The following is a 22,570-nucleotide window of genomic DNA, read 5'->3' as shown; positions in this document are numbered from 1 at the left end:
AGCTTCGATGCAAGACCCTCAATCCTGAACTTTGCTGTCTTCCAGCTGCTGCGCTTAGCTCTCCTCAAAAGCCTCTTTTAACAGAGTTAATTAGTAATTAGCTACATTAAAACCAGTGACAGTGACAAAAAGGTGGGAACAAGATTTGGTTTGATATCAGTGAAAACAGCCTTTCGAAATTTTCTTTTTTTTTTTTCCACTTTTGAAGTGTCTGAAATACTCAATTGCATTTTGATGATAAATTATATCATCAAATTTGATTAAATTATTATTAAATGTTTAATTCCTTTGAAAGACATTGGGGTTTAGAATTATGAGCATATTTTTTACTGCTTCAGTGTATAGTCCTATTGAAAGCTGAGTGTACAGAGGTATAGCTATATAATCATTACTGCATTTTGATAGGAATTGTACGTTACCATGCAATTTTTTTTTGAACCCTCCTCCTCCATTCTGGATTTGTTGCTATTATTCATGTAATACCAACATTTTAATCGAAGAACTGCTTAATACCAAAAAAAAAAGCAAAAATCCTAATTGTATAACCTAATGCATTTTCACAAAATGAACATATTCCTGTAACCGGCATCCAGATCGAGAAACAGAATATGATCTGCAACCCAGAACCCATTCTGCCTCTTTCTAGTCACTAACCACTCCTCCAAAAGTAACTCAATCTAGACTTTTAATATAGATTAGTAGTGTGTACTCTTTCTCTCTGGCTTGTATCTATTATATGTTTGAGACTTAGCCATGTTGAACCATGAACTTAGAGTTCATTCATTTTCATGGCCTAATAGTATTTCACTAAGTGAATGTTCCACTGCTTATTTATCTATTTTGCGGGAGGTAGGCATTGGTTGGTTTAAAGGGTTTAGCTATTTCGGATAGGTTCTATTAACCTTCTGTAAGACATTGTAAATGTTTTTTGGTGGACATGTATGCTTTTCCATTGGGTATCTACTTAGGAATAGAATTGCTGGGTCATAGATTATACTGATGTCCTGCCTTACTAGGTATTTCCAAATAGTTTTCCAGAGTAGTTGTACCAATTTATTATACCCCCATCAGCAGTAATAAGAGTTCCAGCTATTCTGTGTCCTCAAGAAGACTTGAAATCATCTGTCTTTGTTGTTCTGCCACTGTGATAGGTGTATACCATATGATTTTATCTAACCATAGTTAAATAAACTCTCTGAACTTACAAAAATAACGTACTCCATCTATATTTATCTTGAGTTTGCATTCTGGAGAACAGAGACTTGTGTTAGATATGTACTTGATGCATTTGATGAATCCTGGTTCTATTAAAAGGCAAGATTTGGGGTGGGGAAGAAAAGGCACTAGAATAGAAACAATACAAATATAATTCATCGAGAAAGAGAAAAATTAAGGGGAGGATTCCTCTTAATTTTTGTTCCATTTTATTTTCTATTCATGTATTCATCCACTCAAGTCCATGTTCATGATGAAAATTTTAAAAAAGAAAAAATGATTCCTAGTGTCCACATGTCTTAGTTAATTGCCTCCTTTTATGACTCTATGGTATAAAAAGACAATTAAAAATTATATAGCCATTGATGGTTATTTTGACTAAACTTCAAGATTACTTGATTTTTGTATAAACTAGCTATTAATACATTGGATTAATTGACTTATTTTTACACTATGAGGTGATATTTTCAGAATTCACAGAAAAGAACTTGCATACATTGCTTGTAGTTTCATTTCTCTTTCACCTATCACTATGAAAACTGATCAGAATGACAAGTCTAATATATAACTTCTCTTACTCTGTCAAGAAACAAAATCAGCCAGTGTACCTGAAAGATATATTCAGGTGCCTACGTACTTAAAGAAAGTCCTGTTACAATTCTCTTTTACCCAACTGCTTTTAAAATAACCAAATAAAGGTAGGGAAGAATAACAACCTCAACCCAATGCTGTAATGGCATTTAATGGTAACAGTTCTTACTTCACTGAAAATAAGAAATTTCTTTAGAAATGATAATCAACCTCCTGCGAGTATATGGAACTCATAAAACCTGAAGAGTTTCTAAAGGTCAGCAAGCATTGAAGGTTTTGTCCTGGGGATAAATTTCTAAATAACCCTGAGGAGAAAGAGAGAGAGGGGCGGAAGAAAAAAGTTCAGCGTGATGAAAGAAAAATGTGCAAACTTAACAGTTTCTGGATCATCATTTAATTACAACCATCAATCACTTCACATCTGCTTTACCCCAGTACTCAAGAAATTTAGTCTAAAAGCATACACTCCAACCAACAGAGAATAAATAGCCCATTAAGAATACTAAGGATGGAAAGCAATATTTAAGAAAATATCCTGAAGAAGATCTTGGGAAATTACCTCAGAGCAGAATAGCAGAAACCCTCTTTTGACAAATACTAGGAAAACCCAAGAGTAAAAATATCCTTTCAATTAATAAAATAAACACTTATTGCTTCTTCTTCTGTACTAGTTCAAGGATTTTTCAGTAAGTGATAATTTTCAAAGGACTCTCCATTCTAAATCACTTTATTTCTATTGGTATTCCTACTACTGCGTGAAACTGGCCAGCAGTTATTTCATGAACATGATTTTACATTCTTTTAAAAGGAGGACCATTTAACATTGAGCTTTTAGAAATGCATTTGCTCCTTTAATTGGCTCTGGGGGATGCCAGGAAATGTCTTTATGGACTGCTGTTATTGTTAGGGTTTAAAATGTTTTAATTTCTTATTGTGGAGTTCATACTGACTGTCTCTAAATTATCTAGCTAAGGGATTCAAAGGTGTTGGGTTTTTTAAGCTGCAATGTGTTCAGAAAAGTGTTTCAACCATGGTAATCCTCTTGTTGTGCTGCATTTATCTCCCACCAGTTACCTAAATGCTTCCTTCTTTTTCTCAGGCAGATAATTGCAAAGAGGTTGGAACCAGAAGAAAGGTGCTGAGCAGTAAATATAAAAAAAGTATCACCCTAGTGGAAGTAAATAGAACCTGAGACTGTAATCTCTGCCCCTATTTATGTTTGAAACCGTAAATGCCGGGGTAATGCTTGCCACTTCTGCGGCTACAGAAATGTCAGCCTGCGGTCATGTGCGGTTTTTAACTTGTTTCTACTTTCACATGTTCTAGTGTAGCAATCTTCTGTCACTATCTGATTTTTCTTCCTAAATATGGTATCATCCTAATATTGTTGACCACAGCCTTCAAGGTTCTTTGTGTTTTCAAAATAACAGTGGGATCATTACCTGTTTGTTCCAACAGAGTTCTTCTGGCGATTTAATGATCAGAAACATTCAGCTGAAGCACAGTGGACAGTATGTTTGTATGGTGCAAACAGGGGTGGACAGTGTCTCATCTGCTGCTGACCTCATAGTCAGAGGTAAACATTTAATGCCGCCATGCGCTTTATAACTTCACATCTTAACCAAGCGTCCTTTCCTGGGGGGAGGTCATCATGAGAGAGTAGATGAGCATGTGAGTTGCAATATTGATTAGATCCTTCTACTGTAGACCAGAGGATCTGACAATTAGGATAGGTGCTAATTCAAGGAAGGAAAAATCTCAATTCTGCCCCTCAGATAGCTTTCATTGTAATTGCAATTCCACAGCTGCTGCCAAGCTGATGTGTTTTTAAGCATTTCATTAACTCAGTGATTATATTTGATACGAGACAGAATAGTGTGTGTGTGTGTATGTCTGTGTATGTCTGTACTTTCAAAGAATCTGGATTATCTGTGATGCCTGAGAAAAGTTGCCAAGCTGAGCTCCTGTCTCAGGATACTGATTGGCTACTGTACTAAAAACTGATCAGTGTGCATCATAGGTTAACACTGCTCTGGATGGCCACCTATATAAATGCACCAGTGGATTAAAGGGAAAGACATTACACGTAAAGTAAAATCCACTGGATGTGGGAAAGTACAGGAATCCTGCTGAACAGAACCTCAAAAAAGCAAGTGTCATCTGCAATCATGGAGTATTATGGTTTGGGAATTACTGCCTTGTATCAAGACTGAAGATCTAAAAACACAATTGTTTTTTAAAAAAGTGATAGTTTCATTGTCACATAAATGGCCTTTTCCCCTAAGTGCTTTTGAAATTGGGATCAGCTGGATGTATTGACGTGTGATGTATTCTTCACTTTGGTAGAAGAGGATGACATGTAAGAAATTGCTACCCATATGCATAAAGGGTCTTAAAGGTGTCTCTGGGCAGTGATTTTAGTTGCTGGGTCCCAGGCTCAGAAATTCTGCATCCTTTGCATAAGACCCACTGTTTGCATTCTTGTCTTTCTTAGGTTCACCTGGACCACCAGAAAATGTGAGGGTAGATGAAATTACAGATACAACAGCACAACTCTCTTGGAAAGAAGGCACAGATAACCACAGCCCAATTATTGCCTATTCCGTCCAGGCTAGGACACCTTTCTCTGTGGGTTGGCAAACGGTCACAACAGGTAATGGGGGGGGGGGGGGGGGAAGGGGCAAAGGCCATTGCACCTATAAAATGGATTTCAAGTCAAAGCTAGGACACTGAAATATTCAACACTCTGAAATATTCCTTTGTAGTGCCTGAGGTCATCGATGGGAAAACACACACAGCTACTGTAGTTGAGTTAAACCCATGGGTGGAATATGAATTTCGGGTTGTAGCCAGCAACAAAATTGGAGGTGGAGAACCCAGTTTACCCTCAGAAAAAGTAAGAACTGAAGAGGCAGGTTAGTGTTTTTGTTTTCTGGGTAATGGCTTAATAGGTTTCCCTGAAAGTGTATTTTCAGTTCCATTGGAACTGGTCTCCAGGCCAGCAAGTGATTGGCTGTAATAATCCATTGTCTTTGTCGCAATTATCTGATCTTTCTAATAGCAGAACTGGCCATATGGCCTTTGTCAAGAGAAACGTGTAAATGATTCTGATGCAGTGTGACATTTCCAAGGGTTCAGTCCGTTGCAAACAATCATTAGTGCATGTTGAGTGAATATGTTTTTGTCATTCAAGGTTGTAATTACTATCTGACATAGTTACCCTCCTAACAGGGGAAGTGCTGCTTTCATTTATAACAAGCATTGACAAATTGGTAGGATAATGACATTTGGGAGTTCTGCTGCTGTGAAATCACATTCTGCCACCAAGCTCAGTGAATGAACTTAAGCGATTGATGAATAGGTATATTCTGGCTCCTCAAGAGTTATATTAAGAAGGAATCATTGTTAAAAATTTCCATGTAAGGCAATTAATAATATAAACTATAAAACTACTTTTATAATTCCCCAAATATCCTAACTTTAAAACTCAAAATTAGAAAGTGTACATAATGACTCATTATTAAAACACCTACGACCTAGATAGAGGCTATCTTTCTCAATATCTATAATATTATTAGTATTAATGAAATGATACATGAACTAGTATTATATTTCCAGAACTGAGCTTATGTAGGAGTCATGGGATATGCTTCAATTATAATGATGCCGTTTATGCCAGCTGTCAGGAGAAAAAGGAAGCATTTCTTCCTCAGCACTCTGTTCATTTACTCACAAAACACATATTTGTGGGGTATCTACTATGTGCAAAGCATCTTCTAGATGTTGTGAAGCACGGCAAAGGCCCAACTTCAGGAACTTATATTCAAGTTGTGTCACGGGCGTACTAAGCATGTAGTTCTCAGTGGAAGCAAGAAATCCCACGCCTGTGTGAGTAAGCTTTATAAAGAATACCTCATAGGAGGATTCGAGTCTGGGTTATTCTTATGCAAAGCAAGTACTGTGCTGGGAATTATGTCTCCATTGGGAAGAGTCAAGATTAAATGTTCATGCTAGGGTGATTTCCCATCAGCCCCGCTAAATGACTTTTTTCCTGATTTATTTACCTTCATACTAGTCGAGAAGTATTTTACAACTCTATTTTTTTCTTACTGTTGAAGAGACTTTCTCTTTTTTATTAATTTCATACAAGTATAACTTTTTAAAATAATCTTCACTATATATACACATATATAGTTATATATATATACACACACACATGTACAAATATATATAATAGGCCAATGATCAACCTATTTCAAATATTAAAGATAGGCAATATTTTTTTTCAAATAAATATTACTAAATGCAACCAGGGTTTCATGTCTGTCTCTCTGATCTACACAGTTCCTGAAGTTCCTCCTTCAGAAGTCAGTGGAGGAGGCGGAAGCCGCTCTGAGCTAGTGATAACCTGGGAGGTAAGAGTTCGGCAGCATCTTCCTTGTCAGAGTTTTACTGTTCATACGATCATCCTGGCCTCTTGGCTGGTGTTGGGGTGGTGCTGAGATGGTGATAGTAGTATTAGCTAATATTTTCGAATGCCCGCTCTGTGCCAGCCACTGTTCTTAGCATTTTTTAAATCTATTTTCCTCCTATTTCATCCTTTCAAAATTTTATAGATGAAAACAAACCAGAAATATTATTCAACAGCTTGACCGTGATCACATGGCTGGTAAATATAGGGATGAGAATCCAATCCTGGCTGTAGACCCAAGAGCCCTGCCTTCATCGCCTTCCCCGTTGCCCAGCACCTCAGTGACAGGCGACTCTTAGCCATCCTGTGTTTACTCTTGTCTCCATATCCTTCCTGACCATTCTTTCAGCCCTTGCTTTGTGTCATAATTAGCATATATTTTGATGAAACTGTTAAAAGTCAGATGGTACTTGAATTGTCTACATTATTTGAAGCTATTGATAAATACATAAAATTGAGAGATTGAATTAGAGTGTCAGTAGGAATTTTTGACAAGTCCCAAATACAGCTGAGTTTAGTAAGTTGTTTTTAATTATTCTGCTTTTTTTTTTTAGTTTTATTCCTTTGAACTTAATTATCATATCAGTGTGTGATTTCCTCCCATAAATTCAACATTAGGGATTAGATCATTGTCCATTGGCATAAAAGATAAAGTATGTTCATCTTAAAGTACATCTTAGGATAAGGAAGGGGGCAACAGGGCGCTTGGATACTTGAATAGTCACAGAACACTCCAGTTGAGTATCTGAATGGCAATATAAAAAGTTGCATGTTTCTACTTTAAAGCAACTGTTCCACTAATGTTTTAATTCTCTTTTATCTAACTTCTGCATGCAATATAGATTATTATTTGATGGTTTTTATTAAAAACCCAGGATTACAACTCCATTTTTTTTTCTTCTCATTTGTAAAGATGATTTAATATGTCTTCCTTTTTAGCCTGTTCCTGAAGAACTACAGAATGGTGAAGGTTTTGGATATGTTGTTGCTTTCCGCCCTCTTGGGATTACCAACTGGATTCAGACAGTGGTGACATCCCCTGACACCCCAAGATATGTCTTCAGGAATGAAAGCATTGTGCCATTTTCCCGCTATGAAGTTAAAGTGGGGGTTTATAACAACAAAGGTGAAGGCCCATTTAGCCCAGTGACAACAGTGTTTTCTGCAGAAGAAGGTATAGAAAACATTATATATATATCAGTTCCAATCTAATAAACTCATTGTGCTCCAAAAACTGACCTGGAAGTTCTTTGTAACTCCAAATGTATTTCTTCAAAAGACCAATGATAGAGATCACCTCCCAGTCCGGGTCACAAAGATCAACTGTAATGTACTTGAAGCATAAGACTTAATGAGTTCTTAGAAAACATAACAATCAGTTAAAAATCTCCTTATGAGGAACACATTTTGAGTCCCAGCTTATAAATCAGGGAAGAGCAGAGCCACTGAGAGAGCTGTCTTCTTCTCAGGGTAAAAATAAGTAATTCACTTGGACCTGCCCTAGTCTCAAACTTTATAGTGGTCCCCAGGACTGGGAAAAGGACATTAGCAGCATGGAGAGTGAAGATCACAAGTATGATGTCCGAAAGGTGTGAAATGCCCAGGTTTGGAGTATGAATTCCAGCTGGTCTAGACACACACATACTTCACTCTGTACCAATCTATCTTTTTGCCTTTCTTTCGTACCAAACTATTAAGTCATCTATACTTTCTCCCAAATCCACTTTAAAATAAAATAATAGTGTAAGAACAATCTATTGCAATTTTGTAGACCAAAAACAGCTGAAAATTGGCTATTTCATGTAGTTCAACCTAACAAAAATGGCAGAAACTATTAATAAAAGGCATTGAATATTTGCCATCTGCCAGACATTACTTGATTTGAATTTTCAAATGAGATTTAGGTGCTATTATTCCTTATTTACATATAAGAAAATGGAGGCTTGATGAAAGACATTAATAAACTTGCTGGCGTTCACAGAGTAATCAGTAGAGCCAGCATTTGAACCACAGGCCTTTGCCCTTAACCATTACTGAGTTGTTGAAATATGATTTCAAAAGTTTTCCTCTACCCTTCAGCCCTTGTAGTAAACTACAAAAAGTCCTTGTAGTTTTTCCAGATTTCATTTCTAAAAATTATGAGTAAATCAGTTGTTCTCAGTACTCCCACCCTCTTATTCTTATCTTCCCTTTCTTCACTAAGTTCTAGGAGAGAAACAAACTGGCATCATAAGCTTCTTTGCAAAAGAGATTTTTATATTCCTGTCCATACCATGTTCCCAAGAGTTGCTGCTGATTTTCTTTATAAGAACAGGTCTGGGGTTTGGGGGATAATGGCAGTTAACTACATAGTTTTCCAACACTGCCTGCCCTGAGTACCCAGGACCCAGAGGGCAGGCATTTGGGGTGGGAAGTGGACCTCCATGAGCCAACCACAGCCTTTACCCTCTATCCCCCTTAACTTTCCCTCTCCTATCACTACTCTTTCTCCCACTGCTGAGTTGGTTCAAGTTCTTTCTGTTTCAAAGGCTAGACACTGATCTGTTTGCCTAAGAAAACTTAAGGGATTCATTAGAAATGTACCAGGATATCTCATAGAATCAAAGGAAGATTTAAACAGTATGCCTCATGAGGAGCCTTAATCAGAGAAGCCCTGGACTCTCAGTCGGGAATCTTGGTCTGCCTCGCTAGAGTGCCAGTGCTCGCGTGGTTAGTCCCAAGTGCCTGTAGTCTCTCCACACCAAGTTTTAAGTTCTCAGGAGACAAAATCAAATAGGCCCATCTTTGGGCCAAGAGTCTATCTCAGTATCAGCCATGGCCAGAGGAGCAAGATCTTTTACCACAGAAATGGATGTTTTGGTGTCCCTGCAACAGAGCTGTGCCCTGAGAAGGAAGAATCACAGGGAGCTACATAAAGCCCCCAAGAATCGTCTTTTGAAATATCATATGTATAATTATCCACTGCATGACTATCTACTCCTTCAAAAGAGTAGGCCCTTGGGGCTTGCTCCGTGTCATTTAAATTTGCAACTCTGGGTCTGGCCTAGAGGAGCATTTTGTAAGCACTAACTAGGTCTGTGAAATCTGTAGATCTTGACCTTTGGCAAGCCAAAAATTAAGAAGCATTTATGGGCATGGGAGTTCCTAGGCAACAGCTATGGGATAAAATCGGGAAGGAGTAAAGACAGGTGGAGAAATGAAAGGAAAGAAGGGAAGAAAAGGAAGATACCAAGAAGGAAGCACTGGGGAGGGAAGTACAGGTTTCTATGGCTGTTTAACTAGGAAAAGCCTGTGGTTATGCCATCTCTTCCTAAGAAGTAGCAATTGACCAATATCTTTATTTTCAAGAATGTTCAGATTTTCAAATATTTTAGCTGAATATTTTATGTTTTTACATATGTTTATTAAATCAAGCACTTCAGTAGATCTTTAAATTAACTACCAAAATTATCATTGTATTTCAATTTCTGTTTATAAACAGAGCCCACAGTAGCTCCATCCCAAGTGTCGGCATATAGCCTCTCTTCCTCAGAAATTGAAGTTTCATGGGATGCTATTCCTTGGAAGTTAAGTAATGGACATTTACTTGGCTATGAGGTAATTCCTTTTAAAATTAACTAATTCTTGTATGTATGTACCATACTACCTTGTCTCTTTTCTTTCTAAAATTCTTAACATTGACATCTCAAATGAAATCTGGCTTTTGTTGAACTTCGATCAACACATTGTCCCACCTGATTATTAATAAGTATTTAATTTAACAAACTGAATGAAAAAACTTTAATTGGGTTAGAAAATTATAAACAAAAGATTGTGAAAAGAAATCATGTATCATATGAACCATGACTTTTAGATGGGTTGGCTGAAAAAATGAGGGTGAAATTGAGCTGCAGTATTCAAGTTTATAGGAAATTTATGTCAATAAAAAAATCACCTCCCTCCAACTCTATCTTTCTTCCTTGGTGGCCTTGTAACATTTTGCATTTTGGGATTCTCTTCTAGGTGCTATAAAAGAAGACTATTTGTAACATAATTCATGTCTCCCAAAAACTCTTTTTGGTGAAACAAGATGAAACATCTGAAACAAAGGATAACACGGGACCAAATTTAATGAGTGTCAGAATAGGTCACTCAAACAGGCTCTAAAAGGGTGGTGAGGCTAAACAAGACTTCAAGAGAAAAGTTAGTAAATAAGCATTCCATATAGAACATGGCTTTTTGGACAATTAGAAGAAGTAGGGCCCACCTTCAGAAGAAGGTCCTATAGGAGCTGTGATTGCAAAAAGGTACAGGAGGGCCAGATCAAAACGCAACTTTGAATGCTAAGAAAAACCATTTGGTCCAAGTTCTAAGGGAGCATGTAGATGTTCTTGAACATAGAACTAGCAAGAAAAAAATAACTCAGTCAACACTTCTCTGATAGTGATATTATAAGAATTATATTCTGTAATCTCATCCCATCGACAACTGTCTTCTTAGGAAATTTTCCTTGGGCATGGAACTCCTAATTGAGTGGCTGACTTCCCCTAGCAATTTGTAACACAGGGCCACATACCCCTCCACTTGCCTATACAGCCTCCGGTGGTTGCACCAGGGTGGCCAGGTGGTCAAAGGAACTGATCCATGGATGGTTAAGCTGCGTCAATCAGATTCTTATTTGAGATTTGCAGTAAGCAGTATAGAGATTGCAATTAGTATTATGCAGTGCTCTGCAAAATTCAGCGCTCAGTTCTGGCCTGTCAATCTAAAGCCATGGACAACCAAAAAAAAGCTAATTTGCAGAAACAGGATGGAGTAGACTTACCATGCTCTCTTTAACGAACATGAAGCCTTAAAGAGAGCAAAATAGAATAGCTACTTGAAAATTGTCAATTCTCAAGTGTCCTGGGTCTATATTTTCATAATATTACCTTTCCCTTCTTTTCAGTAAACTCCCTTTTTATTTTAACTACCTTGAGAGAGTTTTTTTTTCCCCTTGTTACAAAAAAGAACGAAAGTCAACGTATATTAACAATGAAGTAGAAATTCCTTAGACTACCCCTGGATTTCTTGTTAAAAGGTAAGCTCCCAGAACCATCCCTAGTCTCACTGAATCCAAAATCTAAATAAATCTAAGAATAAGTCTTGTTTTTCTACATTTTTTTAAGTTTCTATAAGGAAATATCTTTCTACACATTTTAATTTAAGAAACTGATTTTTGAGGCAGAGACACCTGATCATAGTGATCCAGACTTAAAGAAAGGGGAGTGAAAATTTAAAACTAAGATACCACATAAATACATGTATCTATAATTACATGTTCCATGTATCCTACAGAGCAACTTGCTCATCACTGTAAAGGAAACCAAGAACATTTAGCTAGAAGGTTCATCAATTCTGTAAGAGTACGTAATCATCGAAAGGTAGTGAAAAGTCAGCAACAGCTCCCAAAGATTACAGCAATAGCAGCGGCACTGACAGAAAGTGTAAGTGGAATGAGAGGAGCACAGCTGCAAAGGAATTTAGCTCTGAGGTCAGACCTACACCAGCTCCCCATTTTGCCTCTTACTGATTGCTTTGGAAAATTTATGTAAACTCTGTGAGCTTCATTTTCCTTACCTGCAGAATATAGATAATAACTGGCCTAACCTCATCAGGAGTTTCAGATGATTAAATGACGTTAAATACGTAATGTGCTTGGCACAGTTTCAGGATCATAATGATAAGCAATCAGTCAGTGTGAACCATGTCGCAGGAGACTTTGAAACATTAATGTATATATTTTCCCAGTAAATATTGGCTCTAAACTTCCTTGCCTCAGAGGAGTTTATGGAAGGCTATCAAGAGAAGTTGACTGCAAGATACTTCCCTTACTAGGGAAGAAGTAGGTATGTGGTTTCCAAAAGGCTTGGGGCCCAGACCTTTCTGCCTGGCAATGCCCAGGTGGGTGGCAAGACCACAGGAGTGAAAAACCAGGTTTCCCACATTCAGCAGTGTAGCCCCGCACAGATGAGCAGCCCTGTGCAGGAGTACAAGCTGAAGTGGAGAGCTGATGCAGCAAGAACACACAACAAGAGACACAGAGGAGAGAAAATAAGAAGACGTAGCAGAGGAGCTGAGGTGGCGCAAGAGAGTAATCACCTCTCCCATTCTGGAACATCCCAAGGTCATTTCCCGGAGCCGCCTAATGAGAATACAAGCAGATCCAGAAGAACATGCAGCAAATGGACACAGAGAGCAGACAACAGGGGGATGTGAGAGGGAAATAAATTTTAAAAATATAAATAAATCTTAAAGAAAAGAAAAATAGAGATTACAACAGTAAATAACTCACAGAATCATTTGAGAGTCAAATGAGTTAAAGCAGCCACTTTCAAAAGGGCCCATGGAGGGAAGTGGGTTTGGCTCAATGGACAGAGCATCCACCTACCACGTGGTAGGTTCAGGATTCAATACCCAGGGCCTCCTGGCCCATGTGGTGAGCTGGTCCATGCACAGTGCTGATGCATGCAAGGATTGCCGTGCCATGAGGGATGTCCCCGGCATAGGGGAGCCCCACACACAAGGAGTGTACCCCTCAAGGAGAGCCGCCCCACATGAAAAACGTGCAGCCTGCCCAGGAGTTCCACTGCACACAGAGAGAGCTGATGCAGCAAGATAATGCAACAAAAAGAGATTCCTGGTGCTGCTGACAAGAATACAAGCAGACACAAAAGAACACATAGCAAATGGACAGAGAGAGGAGATAACTGGGTGGGGGTGAGGGGGAAGGGGAGAGAAATAAATAAAAAATAATCTTTAAAAAAGTAAAAAGCATCCATGGAGACTCAAGGGTTTCACTTTGTTATGTGTTGAATCTTGAACTTTGGAATACAATCTCAGTGAAGTACTATAGAAACACATAGCACAATCTTAGTGTGTGACTAATGGATGTTTCTTTTGCTGCTGGTTTGGTATTAGTATTTGGATAGCAAGCAGAACAGATGATGAGTGGTAAGGGAAAAAGGGAGAATTTCCTTTAAATTAATTACAGGTTAGAATGTATTGCATCTCACCTATCTGTAAAAAGTAGCAAACAATTTGAATGTAGCATGAGCACAGTATTAAAAGGGAACAACCAGTAAAAATTTATTTCCCATGTGCATTGCTAAGTATGAAGAGAAAGAGAAGAAGCTAAGAGAAAAATGTACTAATTGGGACTATCTTAAGAAATAATTTATATAATTCTTCCAAGATAAAAAGATGTCTCTTCTTAGTTTCAGTAATGATTTAAAAAGAAATATTAACAAAAAAATGGCTTAGTAGAGTATGTAATTATCAGTCATGTGGCTAACTTTCTGGGTTGCAGTTTCCCCAATATGACTTGAAAATTTTAATAGCTCCTGCCTTTCTCTCATCTCAGCAAGGGTTGATCTTGTGCCATGTGGCACACTGAGTACACATCATCATTAGTATCTAGACCAGTTTTCTTTCTGATTTGACCAAGCAGTAGTTGAAGAGCTCATTTTCCCTGGTCCCTAATTTATTTCTTCTGCTAAGCTATTACACTCAGGCTCAGATCTTTTCCTGTGCACTGTTGGATAGGAATAAGAGATAAAGACACGATGAAGAAAATGCAGAAGCCAAAGGGTAGTGTGTGTCTGAGGAACAAAAGTCCCCAAGTGATAACATGGCAGAGAGTCAATTTTTTTAGTCATTTTTAGTATTGAGAGAATAGTTGGGAGAATGACCTTGATGAGTGATTGAAACAAAAGTCAACACTTGTGAGATGATACATATGAGTATATTTGGGGGAGCTGAATCAATTTAAAGAGTTTGGCAGAGGGATGTAACTAAAAATATGTGCAGAACACCAAACTGAAGATTTGGTGACATCTTTATCCAGCCTTCTGTTCCAAACACATATACAGAATGTGTTTAGTCCCTAATATTTTAATTAGAATTGGAAAAGATGTCAAATATCCAAGTGCTATTTTTGGGACTATGAAAACTACACTGGAAAAAGGACATATGCATTGAGTCTGCTTCCCTTCTATCAAGCAAAGAATTGATCCTTCCCTCTAGAACGTGCCTAATGTACATAGGAAAATTCAATACAAACAATTGAGACACACTTACATACAACACTTGCAAAAATACATTCAAGTGAATAAATTGTAGGGCTTTGGAATGGTTGGTGGGGTTGGTTATGCTGGAAAGAGCAGTACACTGAATCCATATGTGCTCATTGCCCAAACTGATCTGTGTTCTTTATTAGGCAAAGGTTCCTACCAAACCTTGGCTCAGCATTGATGCATCTAGAACATTAATGTCTTGTCTTCTTCTGCCTTCCCATCCCCTGCCTCCTATTGGCTATATCCATGAGAAGCCAGAAGCCAAGCTTACCTGGCTACTGTAGTTTATACAGGGCAGCTCTCCAGACTGAGACTAGAGCTAAGAAGAGGTGAATATAGATCTGAATTCATCTTCCTAAGTAACACTTGAATGCATTTGTGCCTGCCTTATATTTACTTAAATGTGTCTGGTCTAACAGCTAAGTAGAAATATTTGTCTCTCTGAAAATCTGTATCTATAAAAATAATTATTTTAGCCTAAATTAAAAGAGTATTTCTGACTTAATACCTGTACTTTCTTGGCTAAAAACTGTGCCATTTTTCAATACATCATTTTTTATAAACTGTTTTTCATTTTCTGTTTAAATTAAGTGAAATCTTTAATGCAATGGTATTAAGGACTCCTCACAGTAGGAACATTAGTTTTTGGAATGACCAAATGACTTGCAGATATACAGGTGACATTTTAAGTCATGACATTGGTCAAGTCTGTTTCTGCTTACTTACCCAGATACAAATATATTGACTTGTGAAATATTTTTATGGTTCTCAAGAAAAAATAAATACATTTTCTCATCCAGAAGTTGGAGTTCCAGTAATTAATAAACACATAGAACACATAGAAAATTAGGAATTGAATATCTGTGTTTGTTCAAGTCATTCAACAGTTTTTATTGAGTGCTTAGTATGTGCAGGTGTTGCTTGGTGCATTGGAGGGAGGGTGTTGATGTCCTCAGTTGTGTGATTCCTACATTGACATCCCCTTGCTATCTTTCATACCAAAGAAATGCAGAAATTCCTCACATGTGCATATTTGCCACTAGCAACCAAGCCACAGTGACAATGTTAAAGGGAGTGACTCTTATTCCTGAAGTGTGTAGACATGAAGAAATGTTGAGAACTGTAATTCATACTTAACTACCCTCCTTTGGAGTAGATTGGCCTTTGATATCTCCCGTGCTAAATTCCAAGTGAATTTACCATATGAAAACACCTGTGTTTCTTCAGTTATGGGAAATTCTCAGACTTTTCCTCCTCTAATATTGCCTATTTCCTAATCTCTTCTTCTGGAACTCTAATTGGAACTTTTTTCATTCTGTTCTCTGTATCTCTTAAATTTGCTGTCATTTTTTTCTCCATGTTATGTTCCAAAGTGATTTTCTCTCCACCCTTTGGTCTGAAGGTATAGATATTTTGCCTTCTCCACCCCATTTTGGTTGTACCTATAAAGTCCAAATTAGCATGTAATCATAGTCTAGTCTCTCAGGTGTACTACTATTTTAGTTTCATGGCTGCTAATGGTCTGGCTTAAACAATGGAATTTATTGGCTCACAGTTTTAGACCAGAAGAAGTCCAACATCAAGGTGTCATGAAGGTGATGCTTTCTCTCAGAAGACTGGCAGTCTGGGGCTGGCTGCCAGTGATCCTTGGTCCTTGGCTTTTCTGTCACAGCAATGCACTTGGTGGCCTCCCCTAGCTTCTCTGGCTTCTGTTGACTTCTGGCTTGTTCCCATGACTTTCTTCTCTGTGTGTCTGAATTTCATTCCACTTATGAAGGATTAAGACCCACCCTGATACAGGTAGGCCACACCTTAACTAAAGTAACCTCATCAATAGGTCCTAATTACAGTGAATTTTTACTTACAGGAATGTATTATGTTTTTCTGGGGTGTATAGCTCCACACAACCATAACTACTTTTCCATTTAAACCCAGAAAGAGAAAATGGGGTTTTTATATTAATGATTTCTTTTTGAGCTTTTCCATCTTTCTTTTTTTATGATCTATCTTTAATACATAGTTTTGAGCAAAATTTTAGAGAACATAATATAGAAAATTGTGAGTATAATGTCACTGCTTTATTTATACTTTAGTTATATTTTAATTATTTAAAATGCTATTTAAGAAGACTATTTTATCAGTTTTAACTGGTATCATGTTCAGATTTGGCACAAATTTTCTCTGTGTCCAAACATTTCTAATACTTTATAGCAACTAAGATCTGAAAAGGAATACCTCTGTTTTGGGTGCATGCAGATTAGTTAAAGAACTCCAGAAACATACTGCTGTCAGAAACTTTCAGACATTTCATGAGTGATTTATAAAAGATATTTCATCCATCAATTACTAATTGTTATTTCTTCCTTAATGTCATCTCCTAAGGAATACTTCCCTAAACAACCTTAAATGAGGTTATTTGGTATCTCAGAAATATAATGGCCTTTGAATTGGAACCAAGCAAAATATTAATGTGCATGACAGGATGATCTTTATATATATATATATATATATATATATAAAATTAGAGAAGTTGTGAGCTTACCAAACAATCATGCATAATGTGCAGAATTCCCATATATCACCACTCCACCAACACCTTACATTATTGTGGAACATTTGTTACAAATTATGAAAGAACTAACAGGATGATTTGATTAAGTCATTTAATCCTTCTGTGCCTCAGCTCTCTCCTCTTTTAACTGAGAATTATTTTAGCTCATATTTATGAGATTTTTCCCAATCTATGGTATATCTGCAGACGACAAGTTTTCAGACTTTCTGATCAGATTTTATTATAATTACTATGTATCTTTCTTCATTAATAACTATAAAATTCTCTCAAGGGCAGGAAAAGTGTCATCCTTTTGGTATCATCTAAAGCTCACAGTACCTATAGTGTTTGATACTGGTAAATTTAGAGTGTATATGAGCTTTTAGCATTTATTAACAGTTTGCTCAGCTGTGGCTTTTATAAAAGACAATTTTGCATGTTACTTTTATCTTAATGTTGAATAAAATCTTTATAGTATGGGAAACGGGGTCTCAGATCTGTGGATTTTCTTTTGCTAAAATGTTATCAAGTTTTTGTGATAATTTGATACTTTTAAAGTCATAGGAAATACACATTCAATTCAGTCTTAATGATCTGGAGCCACAGCCTCCTTTTGAGAATCATATAAAAGCTAAAAACACTCTTTCCAGGAAAAAAAAATGCACTTTCACACATGAACTCAATATTTTGCATGAATTTAAAGGTGTGTGTGTATGTGTGTATATATATATGTAGAAACAGAGAGAGAGAGAGCTAGTGATCTAGTCTAATCTAATATTAGTTTGCTAATTTGTAATCATTACTGAAAACCAACAGATTAATATTTTGCTATATTTTTTATTCAAGGAGGTAACAGGATTTAAACCCCAAACTTCGTACATGGGAAGCAGGTGCTCCACTCTGGGCTACATCCGCTCCCCAATGAGAGTTGGTTTTTGGGTTTTTTTTCTGTTTTTGTTTGTTTGTTTTGTTTTTAAGAGATACCAGGGATCGAACCCAGGACCTCATACATGGGAAGCAAGTACTCAATTACTTGAGCTACATATGCTCCCCCTACTAACTTTTTAAAGAAAGAATTTTGTAGTTTCACATTAAGAGACTAAACAAACATTTATCTTACGGTGCCTTTTGCTCAGAGGACTGAAATTTGTGACACTTTGCAGCCCACAGACACTTTTTACTTAGTCCACATGCCATCTTTAGAAAACTGAGGAGACCTTAAATTGAGAACAGTTCATGTTAAAATTGGTGTTCTTCTTTGTCTAATATATCTATGTAATATATGTGTATAAATGATTTGTCAACCTGGGCCCACCTACCCCAATCAACCAGAGCCAAGGGGAGAAGGAGAGACCCCACTGTCAAGGAGGCTTTGCTGTCTAGCTTGCCATAGTTGCCACAAGTCCTTACCGCCTCCGGGATTCCAAAGCCAAGGATTAATTGCTATTTTCACGGTGCTCAATTTGCCATTTACTTAGAGCAGGGACATATTTCCTGTTTTCCTATTTTCTATCAAGAGTAGAAATATGAAAGCCAGAATGAAAAGACTATATACTGCAAGAGAAACAGGAGAAAGCAAATTTCTTCATTAAAGTAAAAAAAAAAAAAAAAGCCAATGATTTTTATATGTAACCAGCCTGCTCTACATATTGATACTAACTGTCCAGTGCCTGCTTTAGATGATCAGATTGTAATACTGATCTCTGTACAAGTCCTAGAAATTGTTAAGAGCCATTTGTTTGCTCGGTGTGTTGTTGTCACTGCTGTTCTTGGTTTGAGTTTTTGTTTGTACTTTATTGACAATCTAAATTTTCTAGCAAAGCACGAGAACTTCATAGCATCAATTTGAAATATTTAGGTAACGTGCCTTTCTCTTTTTATTCCTAGCCTATTCCTTTTTCTCTCAAATATTCTTATTAACTTACCTTTCACATTTTTATGCTATATATATTCATAAAGCATTTTATAAATATTTATCTTTATAAGAAGTCTTAGATCATTTTTGCATGATTCTGAATAATGGACATACATAAAGTATTTCTATATATATATAGAATGTTCTAATTCCCTGCATTTTCTCTGCAGCTGTTCCATGTGCACAGTGGTCTTGTCTACACTTGGCCATTGCTGTAGGATAATCCAGTGGCCAATGGGCTTTTGGACGTCTCTTCTCTTACAGCTCATTGTCTTTCTAGATGGAGCCTCCCCTCCAAGGAGGCTTAAGCGTGGGTGGCAACGTTCTGGATTTGAGAGTGGGCTAAGAGTTGTTTAGGGGCTGAGAAGGGGAACAGCTCCCTTGACTAGATATGCAGATTCCCCCTTAATTCCTCCATTTATAATCCTGTCATCTGGTAGTACTTAGTATTTACTCTCTCTGGACTTATCTGGTTCTTTTGGGTACCACTTTATCATCTGTCTCCTCCTGGAATCTCTTTTCTCTCTTCACTTCCATGCCACAAAGCCTAATGCAGCCCCTAGCCCAGAGCAAGTGCTTGGTAGGCATTTATTGAAAATAAAGAACTTACAGTGTTCATTTTAACTAAAATCATATAACGTCAGGGCAGTATTTTGCCAATCAAGCCTTTGCATGTTTTATGCCTTCTGTCCACCAGGTGCAGTACTGGAATAATGGGGAAGAAGAGGAATCATCAAGCAAAGTGAAAGTGGCAGGAAGCGCAACGTCAGCCAGGCTCCGCGGCCTGAAGAGCAACCTGGCGTATTACACTGCTGTCCGGGCCTACAACAGCGCAGGTTCCGGGCCTTTTAGCACCACAGTTAATGCAACCACCAAGAAAACACGTATGTATCTTCTGTTTTTTTTAACTATTATTTTTTATTTAGTTGAAATTCACAGTTTACCTTTTTTTTTCATTTTACTTTTTTTTAAGTTTTTGAAATTTCTTTCTCTCCCCTTTCCCACCCTCTCCACCCCAGTTGTCTGCTCTGTGTCCATTCGCTGTGTGTTCTTCTGTGACTGCTTCTATCCTTATCAGCGGCATGGGAATCTGTGGTGCATTTTGTTGCGTCATCTTGCTACATTAGTTCTCTGTGTGCGCGGCACCATTGCGGGCAGGCTGCACTTTTTTGTGTATTGGGCAGCTCTCCTTATGGGGTGCACTCCTTGCGCGCATCACCACTGCCCGCGGGCCAGCTCATCACATGGGTCAGGAGGCCCTGGGTTTGAACCTTGGACCTCCCATGTGGTAAGAGGAAACTCTATCCGTTGGGCCAACTCCGCTTACCCAATTTACCATTTTAAAGTGTGCAGTTCAGTGACATTTGGTACATTGTTCAGTCACCGCCTCTATCTAGTTTCAATACATTTTCAACACCCCAAATAAAGCACTACACCCATTAAATACTTTCTATTTCCCTCTCCCAAGCCTCCAGCAGCCACCGATCTGCTTTCTGACTCTGTGGACTTACCTGTTTTAGATATTTCATGGAAATGGAATCGTACAATATTTTCCCTTTTGTATCTGGCTTCCTCTACCCAACATAATGCTTCGAGGGTTAGCCATGTTGAGATACTTGTCAGTACTTCATGCATTTTTATTGCTAAGTTATACTTTATTGTATGGATATTCAGCTTTTTTTTAATCCATCATACATTTGATGGGCATTTGGGCTGTTTCAACTTACTGGCTATGGTGATTAATGCTGTTATGAAAATGCATGTACAAATATTATTCCTATTTTTTTGAATGGCAAGAAAAACAGTTTGCATTTAAAATGATAATTTTTTTTCATTTTAAATAAACAATCCAAGTAATTAATCCTAATAAATCTAACTCCAAATACTTGTAAACTCTAAGCCACACATATCTTTATCTTTATTATAACCCTAAATCTTTGGGTCGAGACCCCATGCAGAAATTATTATTCATCCTTTGAAAAATTTTAGTGTGGGTTGTTCTGTAGAATCTATCCATTTTCCATTTATGATGTTATCAGCAAAATAGGGTTTATTTTCAGCTATTTTCAGTTATAGATGAAAGTGTAATTATTTCTGATGAGCATGATTAAGTTAAAATTCAGACCAAAAAAAATCAAGAATAATTTTTTCCTCTTTTTTTCTTTACTACATTATTCAAAACATGGAAATATGTATTAAAATATCATCATCAGAAGTTAGTCAATATGTATGTATTGATACATTAAATTATTTAACCTGAGAGGTCAGCGTTGCCTTCAAAACTAGACCTTGTTAGCTATGTATTCATAGGTAAATTCACAAGTTCCAATTATGAGTTAAATTTAGCCTGGTTTTAAATTAATATAAAGAAAATCAGTGTTTTGCAATTTCATAGTCTCCTGCATATATTTCAATTAGACTGATAGTACAAATATGTACTTAGTCACTGTATTGTATAGCTACATTCTCGTAATGTGACCATTTGAAGTTGTCATCATTGCCATTGTAATTGCTAACAGCAATCTAGAGCATTCTGCATCTCAAGTGCCTTCCCATATTTAATCCTTAACAGCCCCTTGGGATAGGTACCATTCTTATTTCTACTTTTAAAGTGAGGAAAGCAGGGTATGAGGGGGTTATGTAACTTTAGCAAAATGGTACATTAATTTTACTTATAGAAAATAATTTGTTTTTTACCTTAAATTGATTTTTCAAAATTTGTAAATTCAGGAAAAAGTATTGTCTTAACAGGCCTTGTATAAGAATAAGACAATTATTATGCTGGATTGCATAATAATTCCTTATATAATTCCCAAATTCCTTATTGCATACATTTGTTGCTAATAACTCTAGTAATAAAAAAGAAACTAATTTATCTGGTTATTAATATCACTGTGAATATAAGTAGCTAGCATTGTTGTGGATTATTTAGAATCTGTAGAAAGCATCATTCTTCTACCTTGGATTTTGATTAGCCAGTGTTTATTGATTCTGGGAAACTCAAATGTTAATCTTTGCATTATCTATAGGAATAAGAGATTCTGCCTACCAACTTAACTAACGAGCATTGCAGAGCAAAAGTTTAGTGACAAACCATTTTAATCCTTTAGTAGCATCCATTCACAAGCAACCAACTAATGTGAAAATTAAACTTTAGTCTTAAATTATTATTCAGGGTAGTCTGACCCAATGTCTTTTTCCTAATGCATGTTTGCAGTTAGATGAAGGAGCATGTAGGTTTGGAAATATTTAAACTGAAACTATTTTATATTTATAACTTTTTACTAAATATGTTTGATCTTCTCAAAAACAGTTCTAAATTAGTGAGGTCTAAATATACATCATTATTTATACAGTCAAAGCACAGCATCAATCAAAAATTCTGATTGCAAAAATATATGCAAACAAGTTTATCTGACTTTCTCTTCTGACTTAATAATTGATATGATTAAATGCTAGGAAATTATGATTGTAAAAGACAGTGACATCACGGTGGAATCAGTGAAGAACATAGTGAATTGTTAAGGCAGAAGGAAAAGACAGTATAAATCAATAGAAATACCATGATAATATGAAATGAATAAAGTAACATTTTAAGAAGTAAGTCCCCTTTAGAATTTAGAGATAGCATCTAAATACTCAGTCTAAAGTAAAAATTTGTACATGATAACAATAACAATAATCATGCTGTTAATGGCGATCTTAGTTTTTTCTAGAGCTATGGTAACAAAGTA

General features: G+C 36.8%; 1 protein-coding gene across 4 annotated transcripts in view; it reads left to right on the top strand.

Annotated features, from left to right (window-relative positions):
- The window catches only part of CNTN3 (contactin 3), a 440,215-nt gene that overhangs the window by 394,955 nt on the left and 22,690 nt on the right, over positions 1 to 22,570 (top strand). For 3 of the 4 annotated variants that reach the window (XM_058288967.1, XM_071212161.1, XM_058288966.2), the window contains 7 exons: positions 3,265 to 3,382; positions 4,301 to 4,459; positions 4,572 to 4,721; positions 6,151 to 6,221; positions 7,217 to 7,451; positions 9,759 to 9,874; positions 19,534 to 19,720. In XM_058288967.1, the coding sequence (XP_058144950.1) occupies positions 3,265 to 3,382; positions 4,301 to 4,459; positions 4,572 to 4,721; positions 6,151 to 6,221; positions 7,217 to 7,451; positions 9,759 to 9,874; positions 19,534 to 19,720 (1,036 nt within the window). The remainder of the gene's footprint in view (positions 1 to 3,264; positions 3,383 to 4,300; positions 4,460 to 4,571; positions 4,722 to 6,150; positions 6,222 to 7,216; positions 7,452 to 9,758; positions 9,875 to 19,533; positions 19,721 to 22,570) is intronic. The other variant, XM_058288968.1, reaches the window with a different exon arrangement.

Source organism: Dasypus novemcinctus, chromosome 26 (assembly GCF_030445035.2).
Source record: "Dasypus novemcinctus isolate mDasNov1 chromosome 26, mDasNov1.1.hap2, whole genome shotgun sequence".
Taxonomy (NCBI): Eukaryota; Metazoa; Chordata; class Mammalia; order Cingulata; family Dasypodidae; genus Dasypus; species Dasypus novemcinctus.
This window is presented reverse-complemented; position numbering and strand designations above follow the sequence as displayed.